The following is a 26986-nucleotide window of genomic DNA, read 5'->3' on the forward strand; positions in this document are numbered from 1 at the left end:
AAATTTCAAACGGAAGGAAGCAAATATTTAACAACTATGTAAATTCAGTGGACAGCACAATGGATGATTATCAATCATGATTGCTGTAAGTCAACATTTCGACTCGTTTCAGGTCTCTGAGAGCTTAAACATGTTTAAAATATATATGTAAAGATAAAGTAAATGGTTGGCAGTGACTGGATACAAAGGCAATTTGTGAGAATTCTTAAATACCACACAATGTTAACACCAATTGCTAACCGTGTATGACTTAATATCCTAACAGGCAACAGCATCTGGCCCTGACCACTATGGACATAGACCAACTTGTACCAATAATAAGGTGGGTTTCCCCCTTAAGCAGCTATTTATGCAACCAGTGACTGGGTTTGCCTTCAGGTGTGGTCTGCCAGCGAGGGAGAGTTTAGAGGGTCCGGTGGGATTTGCCTGAAATCCATTTCAGAAAAGAAATCAAAATATATTGATGCTGACATAACACCAGGATTTTCTGTAGAGCCTTATGATAAACACTAGAGGAAGCTACAATTACTGTGTATTTAATGTTCTGAAGTCATGATCCTAAGTTGGAGTTTTTTTATGTTATGAATCTTCAATTCAGATTTAAGAGGTATCATATAAATTCAAACTAAGCATTGAAGCACACTGAGAGTCTCATGCCTACTGGCACTCTATACTTTAAGGTTCAAGCTGTAACTCCAGGAAACAAGCTATTTTTTAATGTTTTTTGAATGTTTGATGTTAGGGTGTGTTGTCATGAGGTGGAAAACACAAAGACCGTAGCTCTGTCTTTACCAATTAAACTGTGCTTATCGGGAACAGTCCATTACAATTTATTATAGCCTACAGACACCATTAACATTTACTGTATTTGTCCTGTGAAAGCAACAACAACATAAAAATGACAAAACAGGGCCGCTGTTGTAGTGCAGGCTAATGTCTTTCTCTGACAAATGATAATTAGAGTAATGTTTCTGTGTTTGATTCCTACTTTACGGAAAGCAAAGGTTGGAGTTAATAAACATGCTAAGGTTTAGGTGCAACCAGTAATAGGTCACTGTACAAAATTACTTTAATATATGAGCACAGTCTCGCATGTTACTGATTCATTTCAGTCTCTCAGCTGTTTTCTCAATAGCTGCAATGATTTCAAGGTTTATCAGCACTGTGTGGTTTGGCTATAAATAGTCCCAGGCCCTCCGAGCCACCCACGTTTTACTTAGTAAACTCTGCTACAGAGGCACAATTTTAGGGTACAGTATGAAAAAATACCTAAAATTTACCCCCCTCTCCAGCTCCCTTTCAGCCTCTTGGTTTTTAAACAAATGACCAGATAGACTTAGTAGCTAGTAAAGGGGCCACATATGCTAGCTTAGCCTGACTGTTCTGCTGTGGCTGCTGCTGATCTCTTGTTAATGGAGTCCTCCAGCAGAGCCTTCCAACCCTGGTAGCCTCATTAGACTCTATGCCCGCTGTGTGAGATGAGCATGAATGGAGGGCAGCAGCACAGGGCCCCCTGGTTGCAGAGTTGGCATTGAAACTGGCATCTGGGAGCCCCAGACATGAGTACTGTGTCTGATGGGATTAACTGGCAGTGGTAAGAGGGAGACAGGAAAGGAGAGGTTGCCCAAGCCTCCAAATTAACTCTGCAAGACTGAAGGAAATCACCAGGGAGAAGGGAGGCTACAGGAGGACAAGTGCTGGTGGGATGGTTATCAACAGAAATGGAGAGGGAATGGAAGGTGTTTGACCAGCACAAGTGGACTCAGGAAACATATGGAACAATACTGCGTTGACTGGGGGCTGACCAATGCCCAAGCTTGGAACCACTGTGCTATATAATGGTGTTATAGTTACAAATCATTTGTAAAAGTAATCATCTGAGAGAGAAAGAGAGAGAGAGAGAGAGAGAGAGAGAGAGAGGGAGAGAGAGCGAGAAAGAGAGAGATCCATGATGTCAGGAGAAACATAGATTCATGCATTTGATAACACCTGATTTTTTAAGCAGTACTACAGTGATGTTGTGTGATCAAGTGTTAGTACTGTATGTGTATGTCTGCTTGCTCAGACCAAGTACTGTATGTGTGTGTTTGTGTGTGTGTGTGAATGTGTATGAATGACAGGCATGAGTGGATCACCCTGCCATGACAGAGTCTATCGATCAGTGTGTCAGCGCCGGGGGAAAAGGTTAATCTGCCCGATGCCAGCCCCGCGGCTCACCCCATCTCTGGCCTGCCCTGCAACCCGCCCCAGCCTGCTCCCTCTCTTATCAGGATTAGAGGAGTGTACAAAAGGGCAGAGTATTCCCAGGACACACACTGACCTTCAGTAATCCCACCAACCTGCCGCTCTGCTTATAATTAACATCAGGAACAAAGAGAAAAATCCCTTGCTTGCCTCTGTAGCATTCCTCTGACTGAAAGACTAAAACTGGAGAAGAAAAAAGTTACAGTATAGTTAGAGATTGAAAGCATAGAGACTTGCTTCAGTAATATGTTTTGAATGGCCGGGAGAGCCTAGCTGACATTCTAGTGGTGCTGACTAGTCTAGCCATGCCCCCCAGAGCACACACCCTAGACACAGATTGGAGAAACATGCTGAACCAAGCAGGGAGAGAGAAAACTGTTCTTGGGACCAGCAGACAATACTGTGGTGAAGAAATGTTGAGCACAGAATGGAGGACGTGTGTGTGTGTGTCGGTGTGTGTGCTCGCTCACCGGGTCTTGGTTCATCTGCACTATGAGCTGTTTGACAGCGTGCAGCGTGGGGTGGGCCCATGGGGAGGGATCCTGCCAATGGCGATTCAAGTCAAAACCCATCAGAGAACACCTGCAGAAACACACATACATCCTTGCTTTACCATTTGTGGGGACCCATCATAAGTATATGGCATTCCCTAGCCCCTTACCCTAACTTAACTATCATGACTGAATGACTAACCCTAACCTAATTCTAGTCCTTATTCATTCATTCACTACTCCCTTGGTAGACACATAAATCAAGATTCCAGACTCATCAGTTTTTGTCAGCTTGAGTCAGTCAGAGTTAGGGGTGTGCCATCTAAGTCACCTCACGATTCGATTACGATTCAAAGTGCTACGATTCGATGATTTCCCGATTATTGATGCATCTCGATTAATCTTTTTTTTCCCACATAGAATGTTTCTTTTCTCACTCTGTAGTTACTTTTAAAATAATGTATATTTTTTACATATCCATTCATTGAAGTAAAACACGTTTATCTCTACCTTTTCTAACTCCTCTGATAAAAGAAGAAAAAAGCATTAGCTCGCACATGTAATGCCGGTTTCATTTATTGATGTAGATTAAAAACAATAATAGTAATACTAAAATATATATATATTGTGTGGCTGTACTGACATGATTCTGATTTGATTATTTTATTATGAACATGTACATGAAAAAAATATTTGTTAAAAAAGAAAAGAAAAAAATAGGTAAAGGAAATTGACAATATTTCCACTTCTATTACAATCTGATATCTTGATTAACATGTCCAGATAGTAATCCTTTTAAATCTTACTGTACGTGCATGTAAGCCAGATTGTTTCTCATACGGATTTTGGACACTATGTGGTCACTGCGCGTATTCTTACGTTTCCAGTCAACGGAGTGTTGACAGAATATGCAACACTCGGCGCTAACCCCTCAGTACAGACCCGAGCAGTTCGCGTCGAGTTTCGCAGTTTTTTCGCCGACGAACACAGACCCGTAGACAGCCGCTTCGCCATGCTTTCATTGTTTTGAAGGGGGAGGGACTTAGTCTGTGGAAGGGGCTTGTTGTGCCACCCAGATTTGCTTCCCTCCGTGCAGTGTTCCCCAGACACGCGTTCCTCTTCCACGCGAAAACAGCATTGCACTCAAATGATTCAAGTCAAATTCCGCGATATTCCGCGTTAAAAATAGATTTCGTTTTAGTCGGCCAATTCATAGGGCCCCATAATATGTCCGGGGGGCACGCGCTACTATTTTTTCGTTCCGACCGCTGCACTTTCCTTCCGTTATTAAAATAATCGATTTTTGAACATTTATGAATCGATTCTGGATCGTCAAGTGTCGCGTCACGATTAATCTATGAATCGATGAATCGGGCACACCCCTAGTCAGAGTGTAAAGATTTTTGGATCCATTAAATGCAACGCACTGCTTTGTGTTGGTTGACATACTAGTTGACATTGTGGAAAATCGTCCACCTTCCATGGACACTTTTTTGTCGCACTGTGGGAGTTTATGAGGGCACTATGTAACGCATAATTTTTTGTATTTGGACACCCAGATAAAATTGCAGAGGGCAAATACAATGCACTATACTGGGTATTCACTTTGGAACAACTTGGGACACAGCCAATGTAGGTTTCAAATTCTTCCAAAAATCAGTTCTGCTAATGCTTTATGTGGAAAAAGATCAAGAAAGAGTGACCAAAGGTACCTTTAAGTAAATATATACAACAGATAGATAGATAGAGCTGTAAATTGTAAACAGGTAGTGCATAGGGATAGATTGCTACTCTTAAGTCTTACTAGCAACCTGCAATTGCCATAATGGGATGCTTGCATGTAAAGATGCACCCTGATCTGCCCTGTTTGTTGCCATATGGCATATACTGAAGCCCTTGGTAATGATACAGGGGTTACTGATACAGAGCAGTTGAGCAGAGCAGCCAGCCATGAACAAAATACCCATCCCAGGTTAACTGCCATTGATTCTTTGCTCTGCGTGTATCCTTTCCAGTCTGCTCTGCACTGTATCCTGCCGGGATGGCTGTATGGTATCTGTGTGCCTGTCTGTGTGTTGTTATCTGTGTGTCTGTGTGTGGGAGAGACTGGGAGAGATGGAGAGTGTGTGTAGAAACGGGCATGTGTGATTGGTGAGGTGAGGACTATCGCTACTCACCTTCTGTCAATATGCGGCTCATCGTCACTCAGTGTGAATGCAAGCTAATGAAAATAGCCTTTAAGCAATCCCCAATCACAATATTACAGACATTGTCACTGTTGGAGAGCAACTGAGGTTCCCTGCAAGTATTTTTTGAGGTAATGGCGAGACTCCACCACTAGGTGGCACTCACAAACACACCGGGGGCAAGCTGCTGATGCTTATCTCAGTGTGCATTAGTATTCCTGGGGCTGAGCCTATTAAGTAAAAGGCAATTATGAAGAAGGGAAAAGCAAGGGAGGAAAATAGAGGAGAGGAAGATGCCCACAGAGCTGCAGCAATAGTGTTAGACAGAGAGGAGGAGAGGATGGACAGAGAGACTGGCTGAGAGAAGAGCCCTACGGTCAAATACTATCTTCTGACAAATGCAATGCTGTGAGCTATATATTCATTAAGCTCTCTAAAGGTGGAGTTAAGAGGATATAATCACACGTAGCAGGATATAAAAGCATGTAATGTGTGAATTCTATTTAATGTGGCGATGCATTAAAATTAAGAATTAAAATGTGTGTGTGTGTGTGTGTGTGTGTACCTGTAGTTGCCCAGGTAGACTCCATCAGGATTTAGCATGGGGACGATCTTGAAAATCACATGATCTCTCAGGATTTGAGCCACAGGATGTTGGCTCACCAGGAAGTCAATCACACCTATCAAACACATACATAAACCCAAACCCAAACCCACCCACACACACACACACACACACACACAGGGAAACAGACTTGAATAGAAAACCGAAGACGGGCTGACAGTTAATTGAGTTTTGAGAAACAAAAGGAGAAGGAAGGACAGCGAGGGGGCACCATCAGAATCAGGGGAGGAATAGGAGACGTCAAGCCCAAATCGATACAAATGGAATGGAGCTGACGGCGCTGGAAAAACAGACAGCACACAGCGGGCTAGAAGCCAGCTCATCTGATTCATGATGATGCACACACACTCTCTGAAACACACACACACACACACACACACACTCACACTCAGACATTGTAGGTAGATCAGATAGATAGAGCTGTCCCTTCTTCGAAAACATCATCTCTAAACCCTGATAATGTTAATAGACTTTCCACAGTCTGTCTTACTGAACTAAAGTGCTGGACAGGGACCACAGCTAAAAGTAAGGCCGTGCCCTCCGTCCCTCTATCACGCCATCCCTCCCCTCTTCAGACCTGCTGCTACCTTTAAGCAAGGAAGTAAGACCCAGAAGGAGTGAAGTTGCCCACTCACCTCAGTCTGAGCAGGAGGAAAGGAAGCAAAAGAGTCATTAAATCCTAAAATTGTCTTTTAGGTTGTTGTACTGCACAAGGAGACAATTTCCCAAAGGTTCTCGGTTTTTCAAGCGGTTTTATTAGTTTTGAGTTAGCGGAGCTCAGGAGCGAAAACAATGCAACTTCTATGATATCCTCAGGTATCAGGTATCCTCCTGTTTCTCCTGCGTTATTATATAGAAACACAGGTTCTTGTATCTATTCCTGTCACTTTCAGACAACTCAGGTTCAGGTGCAGAGCATGTGTTTTAAGAAGACATTAACAGGAAAAAATCTAAATATTCATTGATGAGTTCATACTGTATGTAGCATGTTTCATGTTTCATGTACTGAAAATTATTTGAAAGGGGGGCACCACCAATTTTACAACGTTTAACGTTCTGTTTACTAATCATGTGGAGTTCTCTGTAAACAGTTGTATAATGTCGCCTGTAGCTCAGGAGAAAGTTTTTTAAAGTCTTGGAAAATAATGTTTAGTTTCTCACTTTCAATAGTGTATGTGTTATGCTTGTGAATGTGAAGACCAGCTCTTTATTCACATGTGGTATTATGGTGTGTCATGTTATCCCACGTGAGATAGGACATTGCTATGACATAAATGTCTCCTTCAGTAGTCTCCTTGGTAGCTATGCATTACCAAACAACACAGAGAACAGAGGTGCAGCATCTAAATCAGTCTAATGAAACAGGGCATTGACCCAACATTAAAACTTTACCTTGACAGATAAAGGAGGCAGGAGACTCTCCGGGGTGAACACGAGCTGTAAGAAAGACCAGCTTCTTCTCCCTCTCTGGACTCAGGTGGTCTGGGGAGGAGAAGGAGGAATGGAGAGAAAGGTGAGACAGGAAAGGTGTAAAGGAAGGTAAAGACAGGGTGTCAAAGGGAGAAAGAGGTGGTGTTGCTCATGCACAGATGTTCTACACTTAAACATGTACGCTACTATTCTAAAAACTATCAGCCTTAGATACACTTAAAGTTAGATATACAAATGACCTATTACAGGCCAGTGTGAGAGGCTGGGTCAAAACACACACTGACCTGGCCATCCATTTTCAGCCAGGTCACACATGAATCTAACATCAAACCAACACACGGCACAGAATACTTAATAAGCGAGGTGAATTATACATCTACGGAGGTCGAGATCATCCAGCAACAGGTGTGACCTGATAGAAGTTTTCTTTGAGTTAAGTCTTCATGTCTGGCTAGACAGTCTCTCCTTTGGAGGGCACATTGAACAGATGAGTTCGACCTTGGACACTTTTCTTGAGCATTTCCAGTCAGTTTATCGTTGGATTGTCGCATGAACAAGGGTTAATAAACCTTTCAACGTATTTGTCAAACCTGAGAATGTTGAAGTGGAGAAATTTTCTAAAACAAAGTGAGAGGCCTTGGATCCTCTCCTCAAAAACAATTCAGAGCTTAGATGCTATTTTCTGCATTCTGGTGATATGAATGCCTGCATCTGAAACTTTCAGTTACAGAAGAATGATCTCAGGTGTTTAAATTTATTATTGGATACCTGCTGTGAAATGTTTGAGTAAATTCCAGGGATGATCCATGGTGTATTTAAACCCAGGATCAAAAAGGCAGAAAATAAACCAAATCAAATTAACCTTCAATTGCAGGGGGTTACATTAACCTTCCAAATTCCAATTATTTTCACATTCCTTAAGTACTGTACAACAGAAAAACAAGCAGTTTCCATTGTGCATTTCCAGCCCAGTTTAAGACCACAGAGGTCAAAATTCTTCCGTTTTCTTGGCCAGTGTTTCTCCTCTAATCTGCTATTGCTAATGGATAAAAGTGATTGCGTGCCTCATTGCTATACACAAACTTAATATCTTATCGATTCTTCCACCCGCTTCTGCTGAGCAGAGAAAATGCTAATTAGCAACAGGCTATGCACCTTTCCTTCTCTTTAATTCCAATTTTGCCTCAGAGTGGTGTGTGTGTGCTTCTGTGTGAGTGTGTGTACATGTGTGTCTTTTTGAACGGTTAAGGGTCGTAAACAAAAAAAAAAAGCGTTGTTCCATTTAAGTACTCTCCTTCTGATTTTATTTCGCTTTTCTCTCCCTCTGCCCTTCACAGAGACAAATGGCTTTGCCATTCAGGAGTCTCCGTGGAGCAGGGCGGGCGTTTGTTGTAAATGTGAGTGCTTGCGGTTTGGCCGGCCGCTGGGTGCTCGGTGGCTGTGAAATTCCATCACTTAGAAATTCTACTTTGGCCTCGACCCCAGGCCACCACGCAGGCTCCTGATACAAGAGCACAGCCATAACACACACTCAAATACATACACACTGTGTAGTGCAAAGCTGCAATCAGGAAAGGAACAAAAAAAAGCAGAGGCAGACATACACACACAGCCCCTACAGTCTCCCTACAGTAAAACCAAGAACCCAGAAAGTTGTGAGCCAAACCAGAGGCAGCTGCCAAGGTCCCGACTGTTGGGGAATTCAACCATCGTGGCCATGCTACATTTGGTCTCAGTGCTAGTGTGCCCTTGCTGCTTCATCAAAACAATCTCTTCCAGCAGGCTCCCGGAGCTTACAATGGATCCACTGTTTATCCCACATCGTTCAGTGAGTGTGTGTGTGTGTATGTCTGTGTGAGACTATGTCTCCTCAGGGCTCTCACAAATGCTCCCCAAGTAGCTGTTGTGTTTATGTGTCTGTATCTCTGCATTCCTCTGTATCTGGCTGTGCCCAGCCAAGCATTGTAGCACAAAATTAGGTCCTGCTATTCCATAGACACTCGAACACCCAGAGGGAACCCGGGGGAGAAAAATACCATAGATAGGCTATATGTAAAGGAAAATCAAATTTTGGCTTAGGTGTGGGTGACATAAAGCATGAAGGTGAGGGTCACGTTTTGGTTGAGCAACAAAAAGGCAGCCCTGCAGAAGCATCTCCTGACCTCAAGGTGTCAGTAGAGATCAGCAGGCAGGGGGCTGTCGTGAGAGGGAGATAGAAAGAGGAACCGAAGACAGAAGTAAAAGAGAAAGAGAAGGCAAGGGATTAGACTGAAAGGTAGCTTTCTAAGACAACACAAATGATCTAACTCCCTTCCCTGGGAAAGCTTTTTTTCTTTCTTCGTTGACATTTTTTGGAAAGAACAACAAAGAACAACAGTGTTTCAACAACAGATGTCTTCCATGAAGAGTGCTGAGCTGAATGTCAAACCAGCATCACTGACAGTTCATGTATATGAGAAGCAAAAATGTGGATTTAATTGATCCTCCTTTTTGAATTGTCTTTATTTGTGAGATGTGCTACATCTTCCTCTTTATGTCAGTGTGTAATGAATATTGGGTTTGTATTACATATGTGTACATTAGACCTGAAAAAAGTGCGCTTAGCACAGTTTCCCAAAGCCCAAGATATTCCATTTACAGTGACATGAAACAGAAAAAAGAAACGGCAAATGCACACATATAAGCTGGAACCCGCAAATGTTTTTATATTTTAAAAACTAATGAGGAGTCATTGATTATCAAAATAGCTCCAGAATAATTCTCTGTCAACTGGCTAATTGATTAATTAACTTCTTATTCTGTTCTGTTCTCAAAGTCCTCAGTTAATACTATACTCTTATTTTTGTTACAACATATTGCAAGTAATGAAATATAAACTACCTAATATAAACATCTACATATATTTGTGACTTTAATTTGTCATTGCAGCCACGCTGAAGTGGCAGTACCTGCTTCTCAGAGGTCCTGTATCTTATTTATGAACCTCTTTAACTTCACTTCATCACAGTCCTCTCTGGGCCTGTCACAGAACATGGCTGAAAAAAAAATCTAAAAATTAGGAAGAGAGGGATAAAGAGAAAGAAATGAGAGAGGGAATGTGTGTGTAGGAGAATGGAGGTGTATGCTACAGTAAGAGGATGGAGGCCGAGCAGGGGGAGCGGAGTGTGACAATGAGTGAGTGAAAGCGGCAGAGGCAAAATTTATGCCCACACTTCCAAATCAAAGTGCTTCCTCAGCATTTTTTTCACCTGCCAAAGTCACGCGCTGCACTGTACGGCACATTACTGCTCATTCTTTTGCAGCTTGCCAAGAGGAAATAACGAATTAAAGGATGTCAAACTACGATCAGCTCTGATAAATATGTAAATTACTGGAGGGAAGAAAAGTGCCTGTGAAAAACAACATAAATCTAATGGATTCTGAAGGTGAGTCCTGATTGTGCTGGTCAGCTCTTTCTGTGACAGCATTCCCAGGAACTTTGGGTTCAGATTCATAAGTTGTGACATGATGTAATTAACTGAGATCTTCTTCATCATTCTTCTTCAGCAGGTACAAAGGAAGCCCTGTCAAGACCTTCTTGAAGCCTCATGGAATATATTTAAATACATTTACCCACTTTAACAGTAAATTTAGATTTTGCTTACTTTTTTAATCTCATTGGTGTCCAAACTTTCTGACACGGAAGGCAGAGGGACAATTTTAAGACTGCCACTAAACTGTATGACGAGCTATCTTATTGGATGCTAAATAGTGTCTTAGATGTCTTAGATTTTATATTAAACCAGCTTAAATATGGATATCTAAACTCGTGCTTCAGTGCATACTGTAACCCCACTCCATACATACAATATATGTACAACATGACACAATAAAAAGAAAACAATGGCACACCGGCCACAGCTTTATACCACATTATACCAGAAAAACCAAGGCCTCTCTATATGTCACACACACACCCCTCCGCTCTGTGGGTTTTACACTGTAATAAATTAGCCTCACTTTGGTGAAATGGCAACAAGACACGCTTGGTGCCCTGCTCAGTGCGTCATATCGAGGATGGGCGCGAGCTGTAAATTGTCACTGCCGTTGAATTTATACAGAGCCTTGGGACGAGATGCAGCACTGTGTGTACTGCCCAGCTGAGTGAGCCCCAACAAGCATCAAAGCTCTGCACCTCTTCACACCCCCCTCACTCCACCCACTGACACCACCCACTCTGCCACCTCAAGGACAAACAGAGGGAGAGGAAAAAAGAAAGAAGAAAAAGAGAGACAGAGAGGGATGGGGATATGCGCTGAAGTGCGGAGGGCTCTAAAGTGATAAGAGTTTTATGATGCTGTTTTCTTCCCCAGGAATTGACCAGGTCCCCGGCTAAAATTTGTGTGTGTGTGTGTGTGTGTGTGTGTTTGTGTCTGTAGGTGCTGCAGAGCCTGTGGCATGTAGCAGATTTATTCAGCTCATCTTATTGTGGGAATGCAGGGGCACTGCCAAGGCCTCCTCGCACATCATTCATAAAGCATCCCCTGTCACTTCACACATTACACAGGTAAACCCGCAGAGAGGCTGGGCTGTGGGGTGAGTCCCTGCATGAAAACTGCTAATTCTCATGAAATAGGACTATGGTGTTTTCTCTGAACACACCAAATAACTAAGAAAGGAAGTCTGTATTTGCATTTTAATAATTAAGGTCACTAAAATAAATTAGTATTTTTGTTGGCTTAAAATTAGTAAAAATTACTGATTTTTAGCTACTTTAGTACTGTATATTTACTGTAATTAGAATCATATGCCAATAAAGCAATACTGAATTGGAAAATTTGGGCAGAAGAGAAAGGGGCAGGGGCAAGTGAGACAAAGGTGAGTGGATAGAGTAGATACCACTCTGTGGTATCTGCTGGGTTAAGTCACTTCTACCTCTGAAGCATCTGACTACACCTTTCGTCCTGTCATCTGCTCATCTCTACGCTCCCTTGCTTCTCTGTACTCACCTCCCTCATTCACTTCCTCTCTGTCTCCTTGGCCATCACAGGGGTCTAGGATGCGTGTGTAGCTGGAGTGAGCAATCAGAAGCAGAGATCTGGTGGTCAGAGGTGTGTCTGTGTGTGTGTGTGTCTGTATTTAGTGTATGTGTGTGTGTGAGAGAGAGAGAGAGAGACAGAGACAGAGCACACCTACGGAGGAGATTACAATGGCCATGTTGAGACACCATCATCACATTGGCGTCACACCCAGACAGAAAGGGGAGGGACAGAAAATAGGAGAGAAAAGAAAATTGGGAGAGTCATAAAGGGAAAGAAGGATAGAGAGAGTGAGGAAAAAAGAGACAGAGAGAAGGGTGCGAGCAGAGGAAACCCTTGAGAAGACAGCATGTAAATACGCCAACGGCGGGCCTCTTAAGTGGAGATGAAGAGGCGGCAGGATAAAAAGCTCTGAGCGCTGTGTGATTATGGATCAATTTGCCGCAATCAAGCCCCCTTATGGCTGGTCCCTGTGAAACGGAGAGATTTCTGCTCCTCAAGGGCAGCCGTGATGACAGTGGAGGTCACAGACGACAGGAGTGACAGAGTGACAAAGGGAGACACGCTGATGGAGGGAGACGAGCATCGGAGGCACAGGAAGGAGGGGAAACGTTCTGTCCTAAACAAGGTGTTAGCTGGACATCGGCATTCAAGCCTGAGCTGAAGGGCTTTCTAATTATGTTAATAGAGAGGGGTGGTGGTGAGATGCAGGCCTTTGGCCATCATTGACCATGGAGCACACTGCCACTATTGTCAGCTCCAGTCCTGTTAGTGTTGTAAATGAGTCCTTGTGTGGACACACCTTGAAAATAATAAACTAAATGAGGACTACCCAAATTAATACACTATTAAAATTTCTGACATGAAATTGAATTCAAGCAGCAGAGTCATGTACTGGCATAAACAGAGCAGGTCTAAAAGAATAACTTAACACGAGGCTGGAAAGTTAAATGGGTGTGGGTGGGAGTGTGCTTCGTTGCAGCTGTAACCACACCCAACAGTGATGACACAGTGTACTGACACACTCTGGAGTACATTTCTGCATCGCTGCAGCGAGGTGATAAGTTAAACCACCAGAGATCAGCAAAAACAAGATTTTCAGAGGTTGTCAAGTCTCTCTTTAATAACTTACTAGCAAAACATAACAAGTTAAGTAGCCTAAGGCATGGAAAAACAATCAAATGCTGTATTTTTTTTATCAGTGTGCTACTGAAGGAGAATGATATTAACACATAAATGTTTAATTACCACTAGGGAGTTTTGCTGCCATTCACTGAATTAAAAGCCATAACAGCCAAGGTTGAACAAACCATTACGTTCTTTGGTGTGTCAGTTCATCAGTGTGACCTTGTTAGACGTAGTTATTGGAGGTTATCGAGATAAATACATTTGTTTCAAATACTGTAATATATTTATTAGAAAAATAATTTTCATTGCTCTGAATATATCCATGCAATATCTATATATATCCATGCTCTAATAAGCAGACTCGTTATTATTTTACTCACTCTAAATCCCGAGGTCGTAAAATTGTGGTTACAGGTCAGAAAAGGTTTAGAAATCCTGCCTTATGACCACGGTCTGTTGTGTATGTGTGAACCTTTATTCTTTGTCTAGTCTTCAAGGCCAACAACAACTTCAAGCTTTTCTTCATGCCTTTCAGAAGCAGCCCGTATCTCTTACAGTCACACACTGTTTCATGAAGCCCTGTAACTGTTGAGAACAAGTGTGATAGACAGCTGGCATAGCGAGGGAGACAGAGATTCACTGAGAGAGAGACAAAGAGGGAGCTCTGTCAAGTATCAAAAGCAATGGGCCCTTTTAGTGATATGATACGGACGTCTGGCGCAAAGTCAGAGGCGGGGACTGCTTAGGGTTTCAAGGCATTGGTCACAGGCCTTTCTGAAACCCTGACTTCTCCTCTCTTGCCTTCAGAAAATGATGACAGGAGGAGAGGAACATAAAAAGGAAGGATGGCTGGTCTGCGCGCGGCATGATACAGAATCAGAGGCAGCCAGTAATAGCCTTTTTTGAAGAATGTGCCACTGAACTTTAAGGGCTGTCTTGCTTGAAAGGACAAGTTACAAATAGGAAGAAAGGGAGAGGGAGAAATGATTTCCCAGGGATATACCCCATACTGCGCTGCCCTATTGCCACACCACAGTGTAGGAGTGTGTTTGTGCATGTGTGTGTACTTTACATGACGTGTGTATTTGGAGTATGCAACATACTACACGAAAAATGCCTGCACGTTCACAAGCAGACATACAATACATGAGCACCTCTAGCTGAACTGGAGCACTATGTAGACAAAGAGGACACCATTAGTTCTTAAATGTCAGTCAGACAACTGTTAGAAAGAAGCTGTAACTAAAGTCCATCTGACAAGCAGAGCAGTACAGACAGACGTACGGACAGAACTGATCTGTTGTTCTTTATTAGGTTACTCTGTTTCTTCCTACCTATCAATAATTTCTGAGCCACAACAATACAGCCAGGCTGAGGTAAACAACCATAGTGCATCCCAGCTTTAATAACTACCATCACGCCTCCCAGCTATGTCTTTCTGTCAATTTTTCTTCCTTTCTATTCTGTTTGATTCAACCTGTTTTCTTGTCTCTCGTCTTCCTTTTTCTCCTCACATCTCCACAGCATCTCAAAGTTAGTGCAGATCAGTCTGCAGCTCTGCTCAGTGGTTTGTACACATAGACAGCATACAAACCACTTGCATGCATTTATGTGCGTGGGCATGAAAGAACTGTATGTGTGTGTGTGTGCATGCATGCGTGTGTGTGTGTGTGTGATCATGTGTGCATTGCGGGCATCAGCACGGCCCGGCAGCAGCGACAATGTCATTCAGCAGTTTAGTAACAGGCCATTACCTTGTTAATACCAGCTTAATGGGCGGTCTGCTATTTTAAAACCACAGTCATGTTTGTGCCATTAACAACCACTTAGTGCTCCACTCAAATCAACAGGCCACCGGGACACACCAAAAACAATAACAAAATAGCAAAGACAATGTGATAATATGCCCTGTCTCTTTATTAACACCAGAAACATAAAGAGCCAGCCACATTTAGCTTTACATCCTTTCCCAGTTCATACACAGTTTCACAATGTGAAAAGATTGCAAAACTTGTACGCTTAGCAAAAAGAATTATTTTAAGATCTCAGCTAATTCTTGATGTTATACCAATTTGGAATTTTAGTTTGTGAACTTCAGTTTGTGAACGGATCAAACAAATATGGTATAATGAAATAATTTGTGAGCTTTGAAGGTGCGAGGCATATTTTTGAACTTTAGATGGACGCAGGTTATTTCTTTTCCTCTGCTTCCAATCTTTTAGTTAAGATAAGCTAAGCCAATCACCTCCCAGCTCTAGCTCCATACTTAACACACAGACACAAGAGTGGTATTGAACTTGTTATCTAACTCTCGGCAAGAAAACGAATAAGGTTATTTCCCAAAGTGTTGCACTATTCCCTAAGAACGCTTCCTGATCTAGAATTCAAGAAAAGGTAAAGGGGGTTCTGTTGCTTCTGTTTGTGCCCAAAAGATGTCTTTATTGTCGCCACTAATACAGTTTTTATCCTTGAAAGTTGTGTGTCCCATTTTAAGAGCTGCACTCTGTTCACCTTAGCTGGCTAACCAGCTCTTACATCAGAAAAAAACTATGTGACATGCAGTCAGCAGCACTGTTTTTAACAGTGTGCTGTCCAAAGCAACAGCCTATTGTTACAGTAACAGGTACTGAAGACTTCAGCTGGGTTACCTGGTGCTGCCAGATCACTGACAAATAATGTCAGTCAAATAATTTGACAACACCCATTTAAAACATCTATGTTTGGATAAACACCGAGATAAGGGTAAAATATGGCAGACATGCCATATTTAATGATTAAATAAAAATATAAATATATCAAAGTGTATATCAATAAGAATCTCATATGATAATCACATTTTCACTTGAGTTATTTAAATAAATACAGAAAACATGACAAAATATAGCCTGCAGGTCTTTCTAATTCCATTTTACCATCTCAAAGAGAATCAACTTTCTTTCAGAATCAGTAGCTTCTCTCTGAAGTCTGAGAGGAAGCGTTGGGCAAGAAGTCCTGCAATGGAGGCACAGTCCATTTCGGTGCATCAATCGTTTAAAGAGACTTTGAACTCGGTTGTGGGTATGTTCAGCTCTTTAGTGATTTCCAAAGCTTTCAGCCGAATATCAGCTCTAGTAATGGGCATTTCTTCATTTCATTTTTCAGACAGATAGTCACACACTCTCCTGTCAAGCTTGTGAAAGCAGACCGTTTGGGACGCTGGAAAGATTTTGTCTGACTCTTGGCATTTTTAGGACTGTCACTTAGGACTCACCGAACTGACAGTTGTTTGATGACTCTTGCTCAATGATCACCATGATCTTAAATTGGCATCATAACTCCTTCAAGACTTGACTACCTTAAACTGCTTCTAAGACAGTTCTGAGACACTTCTGAGACCTTTTCTCCACACTTCAACGGATAATCACTGTGCCCCTCTCCCCTGCAGTTGTGAAATTAATTTAGCTTAACTTAATGTTAAAAAGAAACTTTTGTTTTAGGGACACAATCTGCAGTAATGGCAGGAATAACCTGCCATAACATAAAAAAGCTTCCTACATTCAAGCTATCAGGCAAGAACACTGATGACACTGATCACACATAAAATCCTTACATGAAAAAAACAAAATACCAGTGATCATTTCACTGTCACTGGATTTCAAAACGTTCCAGATTAGATCAGCATTTAGCAAATGTAGAATCTAGAACTGGATTATGTTTGTTGAACCATCTACAGCATAGTAATGCAGCAGAAATGATCAGACCAAGCTGGAGTGAGTATGTTCAAGTCTGGGCCGGTACTCATTCATTTTCTTTTATTTGAAAATAGAAAGTGAATGCATTTAGCTCTCACCATTAACATGAGAATTCATGACAGAATAATCAAAAGACTATCATTGTACAATAGAAACCCATCTCCCTCCCAAACTGATTATTACCTCAGCTAATTGACACCGATGGTGGATTTTTGCATTCTAGCCCAAGCTGAAGCCTCCGCATAGTAACATCAAGAAAAAGATTTCATTCGACCCGTGGGGTAAATTGACAGTTTTTGTTTCTGTGATTAAAAAAGGTAAAAATTCAGAGAGTTATCCATCTCCCTCATCTCTCTGTAAGTTAACTTGAAAGGATTTCAATGCAGCGTAACACCTGCTGTTAATACAACTCCCTGATAAAGCTGACATCAAATGTCTCAGATAACATCACGGCTTATCGCTGGAAATTAAATGACTTCTGGAATATCTTAAAAAAAAAAGAAGAATTTTTGGATTGTTGTATAACTGCTGAAAGAAAAAAAAATAGATGTAGAGAAGCTGGAGAGTGGGAGAAGAGAGCCTGTGAATTTAAATGAAAATGCTAATTTTTTAATGATACGAATTGCTATGGTTTAGTGAACACTGGCATGCATATTTTTGAGTAGCTATATCACTGCATTCAGAGCATATACAGTGTGTCTACAATGAAAAGAAACTTCTACACTTGAAATTAAATGAGCATTGAAATGGTAATTGAGCTCATGACTCCTGTTTGCCTCTTTCTCCTCCCATTCCTGATTGGCTCGTCTGATGCAACAACTGCATGCTGGTTGGTTTAGGATTAACGTGGTTGCCATGACAACATGCCGGCCGTAGAGCTGTGTTGGAATGGATGTCTGTGTGTGTATATCTGTACGTGAGTGTGTGTGTGTTTATACTTTGTTTGAAGTGGCAGGCCTTTTCAACAGCTTTGATCAGGGAAATGTTTGTAGTGGGGGCAAACCTGGAGAACAAACAGGACTTCAGAGAGATTAGCGATCTGTGGAACACACACACACACACAGACACACACACAGACACACACACACTCACACATGCACGTGCATACACACACACGGGCTGTCTAGAAGTCAGCTTTCTGAATAAAATCAGCCACACATAGACAGACAGCTCCTCTGCTGAAAATTACACTCTCTTTCTCACGTGATAAAACGTGAAACGTAAAAAAAAGACGAGGGGGAGGCGAGTGGGATATAAGGAGTAGCCACATCTGCTGGCTGACATTCCTTTGTTCTTGGCTGATGTTCTTGAAGAAACACTCAGAACAAGTGATCTAGAGTACAATCTGTGTGTGTGTGTGTGTGTATGTGTGTGTGCTTGTGCCACCCCTGCCGGGCCAGTGTAAATTCATCAGTGCTGAGGAGAGGCCAGGTGAGTGCTTTAGCAGCCAAGGTGTGACACATAGCCCCTATGCTCCTCCATCATGCTATACTGAGCAGTAGCTTGTGTGTCTGTGAGTCAGTGCGCTGTATGTGTGTGTGCGTTTGTTTGAGAGGACAAGTGAAATGTGTGCGCCACGAGCTGTGATTCAGACAAATACACCGCACCGCTCAGGCCGCTCCCGACCCCAACCCAGACGGACAGCATTGTAGCTATTCTCAGAACTACAAGCACATTACTCAGTCCCCAGGGTAGGAGGATAAGTCATCCACTAAGGTCGCAGGAGGTGTTATGTCTCTCACTGCAAGTAGTTCAGAGTTTGAAGAATGGAAGTACAAGGCTGAAATAAATGGCAATGTGCTCCTCATCTCAGTTAGCAGTTGGACAGAGTGGTAAGTCATGTTCCCAACTCCCAAACTAACACGGGACACTGGAATGATAAAACGTGTCAACATCGAGAAAAAAAATCCATAAAACCTATTTCCCTCTGATCCGTTTGTCCAAGATTCACATGCCAGAAAGAGATGGATGCTGTAATATTTTCATATATTGACACACACACACACACACACACACATATATATACACACACACACACATATATGGAGAGAGAGGGGGGGAGAGAGAGATAGAGATAGAGCACAGTTTCCGGATGAGATGGTTTGGATGAGTTGGAAAAGTTAGAGGGCCACCAAAAACAGTAGGTTTAACTGTCTGGGGACCAGGTATGTCTATACAAGTTGTTCGTGGTAATCCATCAAACTGTTGTTGAGATATTTAATTCAGGACCACAGTGGTGAACCAGCCAACATCCTGTCATCCCTAAAGCCATTTTAGAGAATGGCTAAAAATAATCTTAAAACTGAAGTGCAGCACTAGCTTCCCTTTAACTCTGAAATAGCAAGACATAAAACAAATTCACTTTGCACAAAAAATAAAGACAAAGCTTTAAATTTTATTTTAAGTCCCTGCACAGTGATATCTGGTCACTCTTAACCCTAAAGGAGTTTAATTTCATTTTATTTAAACCACAGAAAGAATTAGAATTTTGCATAAAACAAAACAAACAAAAACAAAACAAAAACAAAAAAACTGTAAAAAAACAAACAAACAAACAAACAAACAAACAAACAAACAAACAAACAAACAAACAAACAAACAAAAAACAAAAAACAAACAAAGGTAAAAAAAATCAAGAACACAAACTTGAGACAAATAACAACAATACCAAAGAGGAGTGGAACATGTAGTGTAATCTATTTTTCTTTTTTAGCCAATGTAAGGGCCCGTTCCCTGTTACTGAAGGAGGGAGGTTGGGGGAGGTTGTGAAGCAGGGAATCGAGGTGGCCTGATCACACCCAGAGAAGTAGGCCCTGAAGGAGCAGATTAGAAAACGGTGATGCAATATTAATTGGTGATGGTGCGTGCCAGGGAGTCCAGGGTTGTCCAGGGTTTGTCTCCCTGAGGAAAGGCTGTCAGGAGCTAAGAGAGACAGGCGAGATGAGTCCCTGACCTTGTCTGTCAGCTGGTGGAGGAGAGAAGGGCTGAGAAAGGAGACCCCCAGTCCCACTGACACTCAGATCAACACTCTGCCAGTCTATGGCAAGCCTGCTGGGACACACCCCGACAACAAGACAGGCAGAATGACATAGTGAGGGAGACGTACAGAGTGAATGTGATCTCCACAGTGGAGCATAAAAATTATGCATATGCTAAACTTTATTCATTCATTGCACAAAGCAGTGTTTAGTATGATACAATACTGTGTTGATGGGAGAAGTTGTGTAATTTCACCCCAACACTTTGCACTAATTAAAAAGAAAGAAAGACAAAAAATTCTATAAAAGTAGTTTTTAAGAATTGATTTGATGAAGGACATGGAGTCAGGCTAAGCCTTTCTGGGGACTCATTGGCAAATGCCCAGTCCCATTTTGGCTTTAATATGGAACCTAGAACAACCAGAATGTCCTTGTCTAAGGACTTTATGGCTTGGCCTGAACAAGGTCAGAGGGTTTGTGATATGGGAAGGGCCAACACTGAGTTATACCTTTTGGTTCTTACAAGGAACTTGTTTTCGAGTATGGACCTAAGTCAGAGGGTGATCAGTTGACCTCAGTCACATCTGAGGTGAGGAGCCCGGAGCAGAAATGAAAACCTGGTCCAGCAATGGAGGTGGTTTTGGTGTTGTGGCAGTTACAGTGGATGGGTGGTTGAAAATGGATAATATAAGAACCAGTGGTTTTGTCATGGCAGCCAAAGATTTGGGACTAATCTAAATGCACAAAGGAATGTCCAAAGCAAAAAATTAGCACAACGTGTACTTGCAAACGCACACTGTGCAAACACACACATGCACACACACAGACAGCAAAATGGGAGAGCAGCATTACTGACAAAGATCATGACACCAAAAACATTACAGACAGAAACTCATAATGATTTTGGATATCTTCCTTTCATGGAGTGAAAACTGTTATTTCAGATAGTGGCAATGGTTGAAAAGAGGGAGTGAACGAGGCAACACAAGCATATGGGCGAGAGCCACGTTTCATCTGGGGACACACAAACACTGGACACATGTCAGCTTCAATTAACCCTCTCCCATCTGTCTCTTTTTCTCTCTCTCTTCCTACAGCTACTAGGATCTCAAATGGGTCACGCAGTGCAGTAAATCCCCACGTACAGCGTGCAACATGAAAAGAAAAACACCATACCTGCAAAAAGACAAGAAACCTTTTTTGTTTTTTTCCCCTTTGTGTCACACCAAATGCAAAGTCCAATTTTTTTTTTCTCTTCGCTTAAACCATCCCCTGTCAAAACAGATCTACCATATTAAATTATCAATGCTGTGGACTTCAATAATTCAGGCTACCCAGCAGTGTGTTATGCTGACAGTGTCATGGAGTTCCCTGACATACTACTGAGTGTCCCTCCAGAGAGCATGTCTAAGTTTCCCTGCTCTGCAGTCAGTGGCAAACTCACCACTACTGCCAAAAGGTTAACAACAGCCAATGAATGCAGAATAAGGAAACGCATGATGGCATTTGTAGCAACATATTATCTTCTGAGTGCACAGTACAGCAACCGTATGCCAACAGAGATGCTGGTGAGACATAAACAGACAAAGGCACAGGTAACAGACACACACAGATGGATCTGTAAATAAACACATTATTCTTCCCTGTCTTACAACCTCTTTTCTGTCCCTTTAACCCTAATTAAATTCAACACCAGATTACAGTAGCATCAGTGGCACACATCCTCCCATTCCAGAGGAATAGGGCTGTTGATGTGTGTGCCAGAGATAGAGTGAAACGTCACGCTGTAACGCTATTTCCCTGAGTCTGACAAATGAGGCCCCGGCTGTGCTCTGGTGTTGGCAGTTACCTATGAAAGAATGCATCAATCCAATGGGCTCTCCTGTCCCACCTGTCACACAGCTGCACATTTTCCTTTCACTTGTGGCGTAAACACACACACACAGACACACACATGCACGTACATACAAAAAACATAAAAACGGGTATTATATGTCACAGACACGGCAGTTCTCAGAGTTCCTATCCTGTGTTCCTCACCAGTCTTTTCTCATCCACCCCCGACACCTTGTGTCAGATCCCTTCTTCTCCTTCTCCCTCTGCCTGTCCTAAGCACCCCCCCAATCTGAGATCAACACCTAGCTGTGTGCAGGTGCAAGGCTGCTGGCAAACTGTCAGCTTGAGTCTCCTTTACTTAAACACACACACGCACACACACACACACACTCTCTCTCACAGCTTGGCTCCAACACGGGTGCTTTCCACTCTGTGAATTGTCTCCACACAGCAAGCTAGATCACACTTTCACTGTCAACACATAAAGGAAGACTAACAGCGAGTGTGCTAAAGGTTGGAAAACACTGGCTGGGGACATGGAGGGAAAATAACACAAGGAAAAAAAAAAGAAAATGGACTCTCTTTGGGCAAAACTTGAAAAAAGCCTTTATCGCATCACTAGTTTGAACACAGCATTCAAGAAAACATTTAACATACTCATGTACTTCAGCCACACAAATACCTTCATTAGGGGACTGCAAAGTGATCTCAAAGACACAGAGCACAATATCACAGTGAACTGTTGTGTGAGAGTCTGTAAGGAAGGTAGGAGTCCGGTAGTTGTTATTTCTTTCATTCTGTGATCCTTCAACATCCCTCTTGATGTGACATACCCATCAACATTAACAACTTCTATTTCTGTTTTCTTCTGATTGTTTTCTCAAATAAAAAACTACCAATTAAATAGGACAAACAAAAACTACAGTGCTGTTGTGTGTTTGTGTGTGTGTGTGACGGGACTAAAAGGAAGATTATGTAAACAGAAGGAATTATGAGAAAAACTAAGCCATGCAGGCACAAGTTGAATAAGTAACTGGGTGGAATGGATCCAATGGAAAAACAGAATTAATGTTTTGCAATGTCAAATTACTGTAGTTACAGTCTGTACTGCATGTCAGAGAGAACTGTAGTTTTTACTGTAGTTACTAGTTACTTTATTTTGGAGATCAAATTACATGCAAAACCTATAATGGTCTTACAAATAGAGTGCATTGCAATAGATTAACGTGTGTAATTCTAAATTAAAATGAGCTCTACCTCAACCAGCTGCAACATAAAATGACTGATACCCACTGATACATAATTAGTAATAATATTAATAGGTATTACTGATAAAATCCATTCGTCAGCATTCCCTACCACTGAATATTTCTTTGTTGGCTAGTGCTTATTTTTCATAATTAAGGTATCCTTATGGATGAACTTTTTTTTTTGGTGGTTGTACAGACCTATTAAGTTTTGTAAATCTAGCTCAGCATCCAAAACTACAGGACTGAGTGTAATTAATTATTATTAATTAAAATATTAGAAAACAAAGCAGAGTTTAGTGGTAGAAAATAGGGAAATGATATAGGTAATATTGTGGAAAAAGGTGGTCAAAAGGCATTATATCATTACATAATTGAAGTACAAGGTATGTTTGTGCAGTGGATACATTTTTATTTACACAAATCAAACCAGAGCAGAAAGTGATTAAATTAATTAATCTTTTCTCTAGGTGAGGTGGTAATTAATTCATTTTTGAGCCTGTGTCTTATTAGAATGTTTATATCATGCTAGCTAGCTTCAGGCACCTACAGATCACTCACAGTGTGTTACAGAAGAAGAGAGCACACACACACGCAAAATTAGAATGACCCTTTTCTTTGATTGTGAGAATTGACTGAATATATAAGATTTATTGAGACTGATATCAACATTCCTGATTGAAAATTACACTACCAAACATTAAAGTTATGATGATATAGTGTTAATGTACTGGCTGGAAAGGTAATTAGGTATAATAAATTATTGTTTGTGTAGCTCTAACGCACACAAACCGTTAACATGCACACACATACATAGACCGTGTGGTGACCTCTAGAGCTGTGAACATGGAGTTGGTGTCAGTCTGCATGGCCCAGGGTCATCTGACAGCTCTAAACAAGACTCTCATTAACACCAAGCCATTAGGAGCACCTGCTGGCAGTGTGTTTCGGAGTATGTGCGTGTCTTTGCCAGGGACTTGGGGTCCAGGTTGACACTGACAAGGGCAGACAAGTGTCAGTTTGGTCCACAGCCTTGAATCCCATCAGATAACAGAACTGCATATAGCACTCAGAAATACTTGATTTGTACTTGATGCAAAAATGTTAAAATTTGAACAGTTTTTTTTCTCAAAACAAATGCACAGTGTAGATATTTTACAGCAGCAGTGTTGGTTGTTCTGTGTGCTTCTTATCTAAAAAACAACTATCTGTTTATATCTAGTGGATAGAGATACTTAGCAGCATCTCACTACAGATAAACAGTAAATCTGAATCTCACTGCAGATACAAATAACTTTTTTTTTTTTAGCCATCAAGGTCGCTGACTTTAAAGTGGGAAGTTTTGAGGACGTGAAGTGGAAATCACTGAGTAGAAGATTTTGTTAAAGCTGAGGACGTGCAGAAAATTAGGTAAATCCTTGACTGAATTTAAATGACCACTTTTGCCTGAAAAAGTGCTCTAAGTGCAGGCTGTGTTTACAGCACATCAACAACAGCCCTGATGCTTCCCAATTCATATTTATATATTTATACAGTGAAACATTCCTCAGTTGTTCTGTTGATCCATGTTTTACTTTGGTTTAATATGTCAAATCAAAATTAAATAATGCTCCTTTTATGTCATAATAAAACCTAACTACATTATCTTGCCCTTTGTAGAAACATCATTCAAATGAAATTAAGAAATACTGATGTATGTTTAGGCATATGTGCGTTTATGAACATACTGATATAAGGAGTGAGAGAGAGAGAGAGAGAGAGAGAGAGAGAGAGAGTTCATATTCATGAGAGTGTGTGTGTTAAAGGGTGCATGTGCCAGTCCTGACAGGATTTGCTGGAAATGGTATAATTTATCACACCTAATTAATTATACTCCAACACCGAGAAGAGTTAGTGTTGTCGCTCAATCGGCTTCCCACTCTGCCTCCTTCTCCCAGACGACAGGAGAAAAGACCCAGATAAACTCCCAGAGTCTGAAACACCACAGCCCCCCCTCCCTTTTTTTTTTTTTTTTGAAGTCTCCCTCTCTTCTCTGACTGATTTGCCATGCCTGTTTAGCTGGCTTCACATTACCATTTAAATAAAGAGGCCAGCTAAATGACCAATGGTAGAACATAAAAAGAAAAATTAAATTGGTTTTCTTTCTCAAGGCACTTTATTCTTTTCTCTTTCTAGCTCAAGCTCCTCATCATTTTTAATTTGTTTAGTCTAGAGGGGGGATGGTTGATAAAAATGTGCAGAGGGATCCAAATGCAAAATGAACTATTCATCTTTGATTACAAGGTAAATCTAATCTTTTTAATGGATAACACTGACTCACAAAGCTGAGCAGACTTGAAACAACCCAGGTATGTTAATTTCTTGAGGAGAATTGATTATGATAAACTAAACAAACAAGAAAATGGCATGAACAACCACTGGGAATAAAGTTTGTTTGAAGACAGACCACATGATTAAAAGGGATAATGTCAAACTATAGAGCTGTGCTGGAAACTACAACAGTCCAACACAAAGACCTCTGGGGCCTATGCTGTGTGAAGAAATAATCTTGTAACACCCATGATCCTAATAAGTAAACACTGACATAGCAGCTTGATACAGGACATTTGATTCACCATGGTCTAAAAATACATGGCTTGGACAGTATTTTGAAAGTGGATGATGAGCCGTACAGTCATAGCTCTGCCTGTTTTTGTGGCTCTAGATGTTGACATGAATGTAGTCAGATCTGTAGGCTGCACGAGAGAAAACACACATCTGACATCCCACACCCATCATCAAGGAGGTGAGCAGATTGTATCGGACACAGATTGATTGCCCTTGAAATCCAACAGAATTGCTTAGCTTGTAACAAGCTTTATTTACTACATTGAATTATCATTAAAATGCTATTAGTGCAATTAGTTGATTTCCATTTTAAACAACACATCTCTGGTGAGAGAGGTACTAAGACAGAGGGGGAGAGAGAGAGAGAGAGAGAGAGAGAGAGAGAGAGAGAGAGAGAGAGAGAGTGGACTGCATGGAGGACAGTGGAGAGAGGAGAAAAGTTGCAAGAGGAAAGGAGCGAGAAGCAAGACATGAAGAGGGAGGAGTAAAGACGAGAGGGTATGGGAGGTGAGTCAGGAAGGAGAGAGGCGATGAGAGAGCTGTGGGAGATGAATATTAAGCAGCTGTAGTGATTAGGGTGGTGGTGGAGTGGCACTGTGACAGTGACATTGGCTGCCATTGGCAGCCCCTGCCATGGTGATTCACTGGAACCTGCTTCATTTGGGCCATAATTAGCTTAAATGTTCAGAGAATGAAAAATTCATCATTGCTTTGAATCTTGTTAATTGGGGGAGCCGTCTGCATTAATAGAGGCCATTTGGAAGCTCTGTGCTTAAGTATGCGTGTGTGTGCACATACACAGGTATGTAAGTGTGCATCTGTGTGTAGGAGAGCTCAGTTTGACGTCTACTTACCAGAGGGGCTGATGGATTCCAAACTTTACCAGTTTTTATCAGTGAAGCAGCCAAATAAGCTTCTTAAAAACGATAAGGACCTCTGAATAACGCTGACAGCAGAGAGAAATTTAACAGCTACAGTCAGCATATCTTATCATATATACAGTTACCTGACAATGTATTGACATGCAGGTGGATGATGCTTTAGGTGAATGAAAACTAAGGTGTGTAGGGAGCAGGGGAAGCAGAGCAACTATGAGCATGATTGGTAGCTCATCAATGTGTGTGAAGAGCAGAATAAATCAGTGTAAATTCATTGTCTGTTAACCCTGCAGTCACTTCTCAGATAAACACAGCAGTGGAGATTGAAATGTAAGAAGAGATATTGTATGATTCAACATCACCACCGGCAACAGAGATAACGTAATGTAATGACCACATTTCTTGCATATTTTGTATAGAGATGTGTGCTCTGTGCAGTAAATGAATGCAGTGCAGATTATGTGGAAATGCCTAAAATGGAAAACTAAAACAAATCTCTAAGAAATTAGACAATAAAGTGCTCCACATACAATCACATTAACAGCACAAATGAGATTCAATTAGAAGAATATAAGCTCAACTCATT

The 26986-nt window shown here is 41.5% G+C and overlaps 1 protein-coding gene across 1 annotated transcript in view; it reads right to left on the reverse strand.

Moving 5' to 3' along the window:
* The window catches only part of agbl4 (AGBL carboxypeptidase 4), a 242999-nt gene that overhangs the window by 21600 nt on the left and 194413 nt on the right, over window positions 1–26986 (reverse strand). Inside the window, exons 7-9 of the mRNA XM_041040554.1 lie at window positions 6939–7028; window positions 5487–5601; window positions 2715–2826 (exon numbers count right to left, since the gene is read on the reverse strand). Of these exons, the coding sequence (XP_040896488.1) occupies window positions 2715–2826; window positions 5487–5601; window positions 6939–7028 (317 nt within the window). The remainder of the gene's footprint in view (window positions 1–2714; window positions 2827–5486; window positions 5602–6938; window positions 7029–26986) is intronic.

This window comes from Toxotes jaculatrix, chromosome 6, assembly GCF_017976425.1.
Source record: "Toxotes jaculatrix isolate fToxJac2 chromosome 6, fToxJac2.pri, whole genome shotgun sequence".
NCBI lineage: Eukaryota > Metazoa > Chordata > Actinopteri > Toxotidae > Toxotes > Toxotes jaculatrix.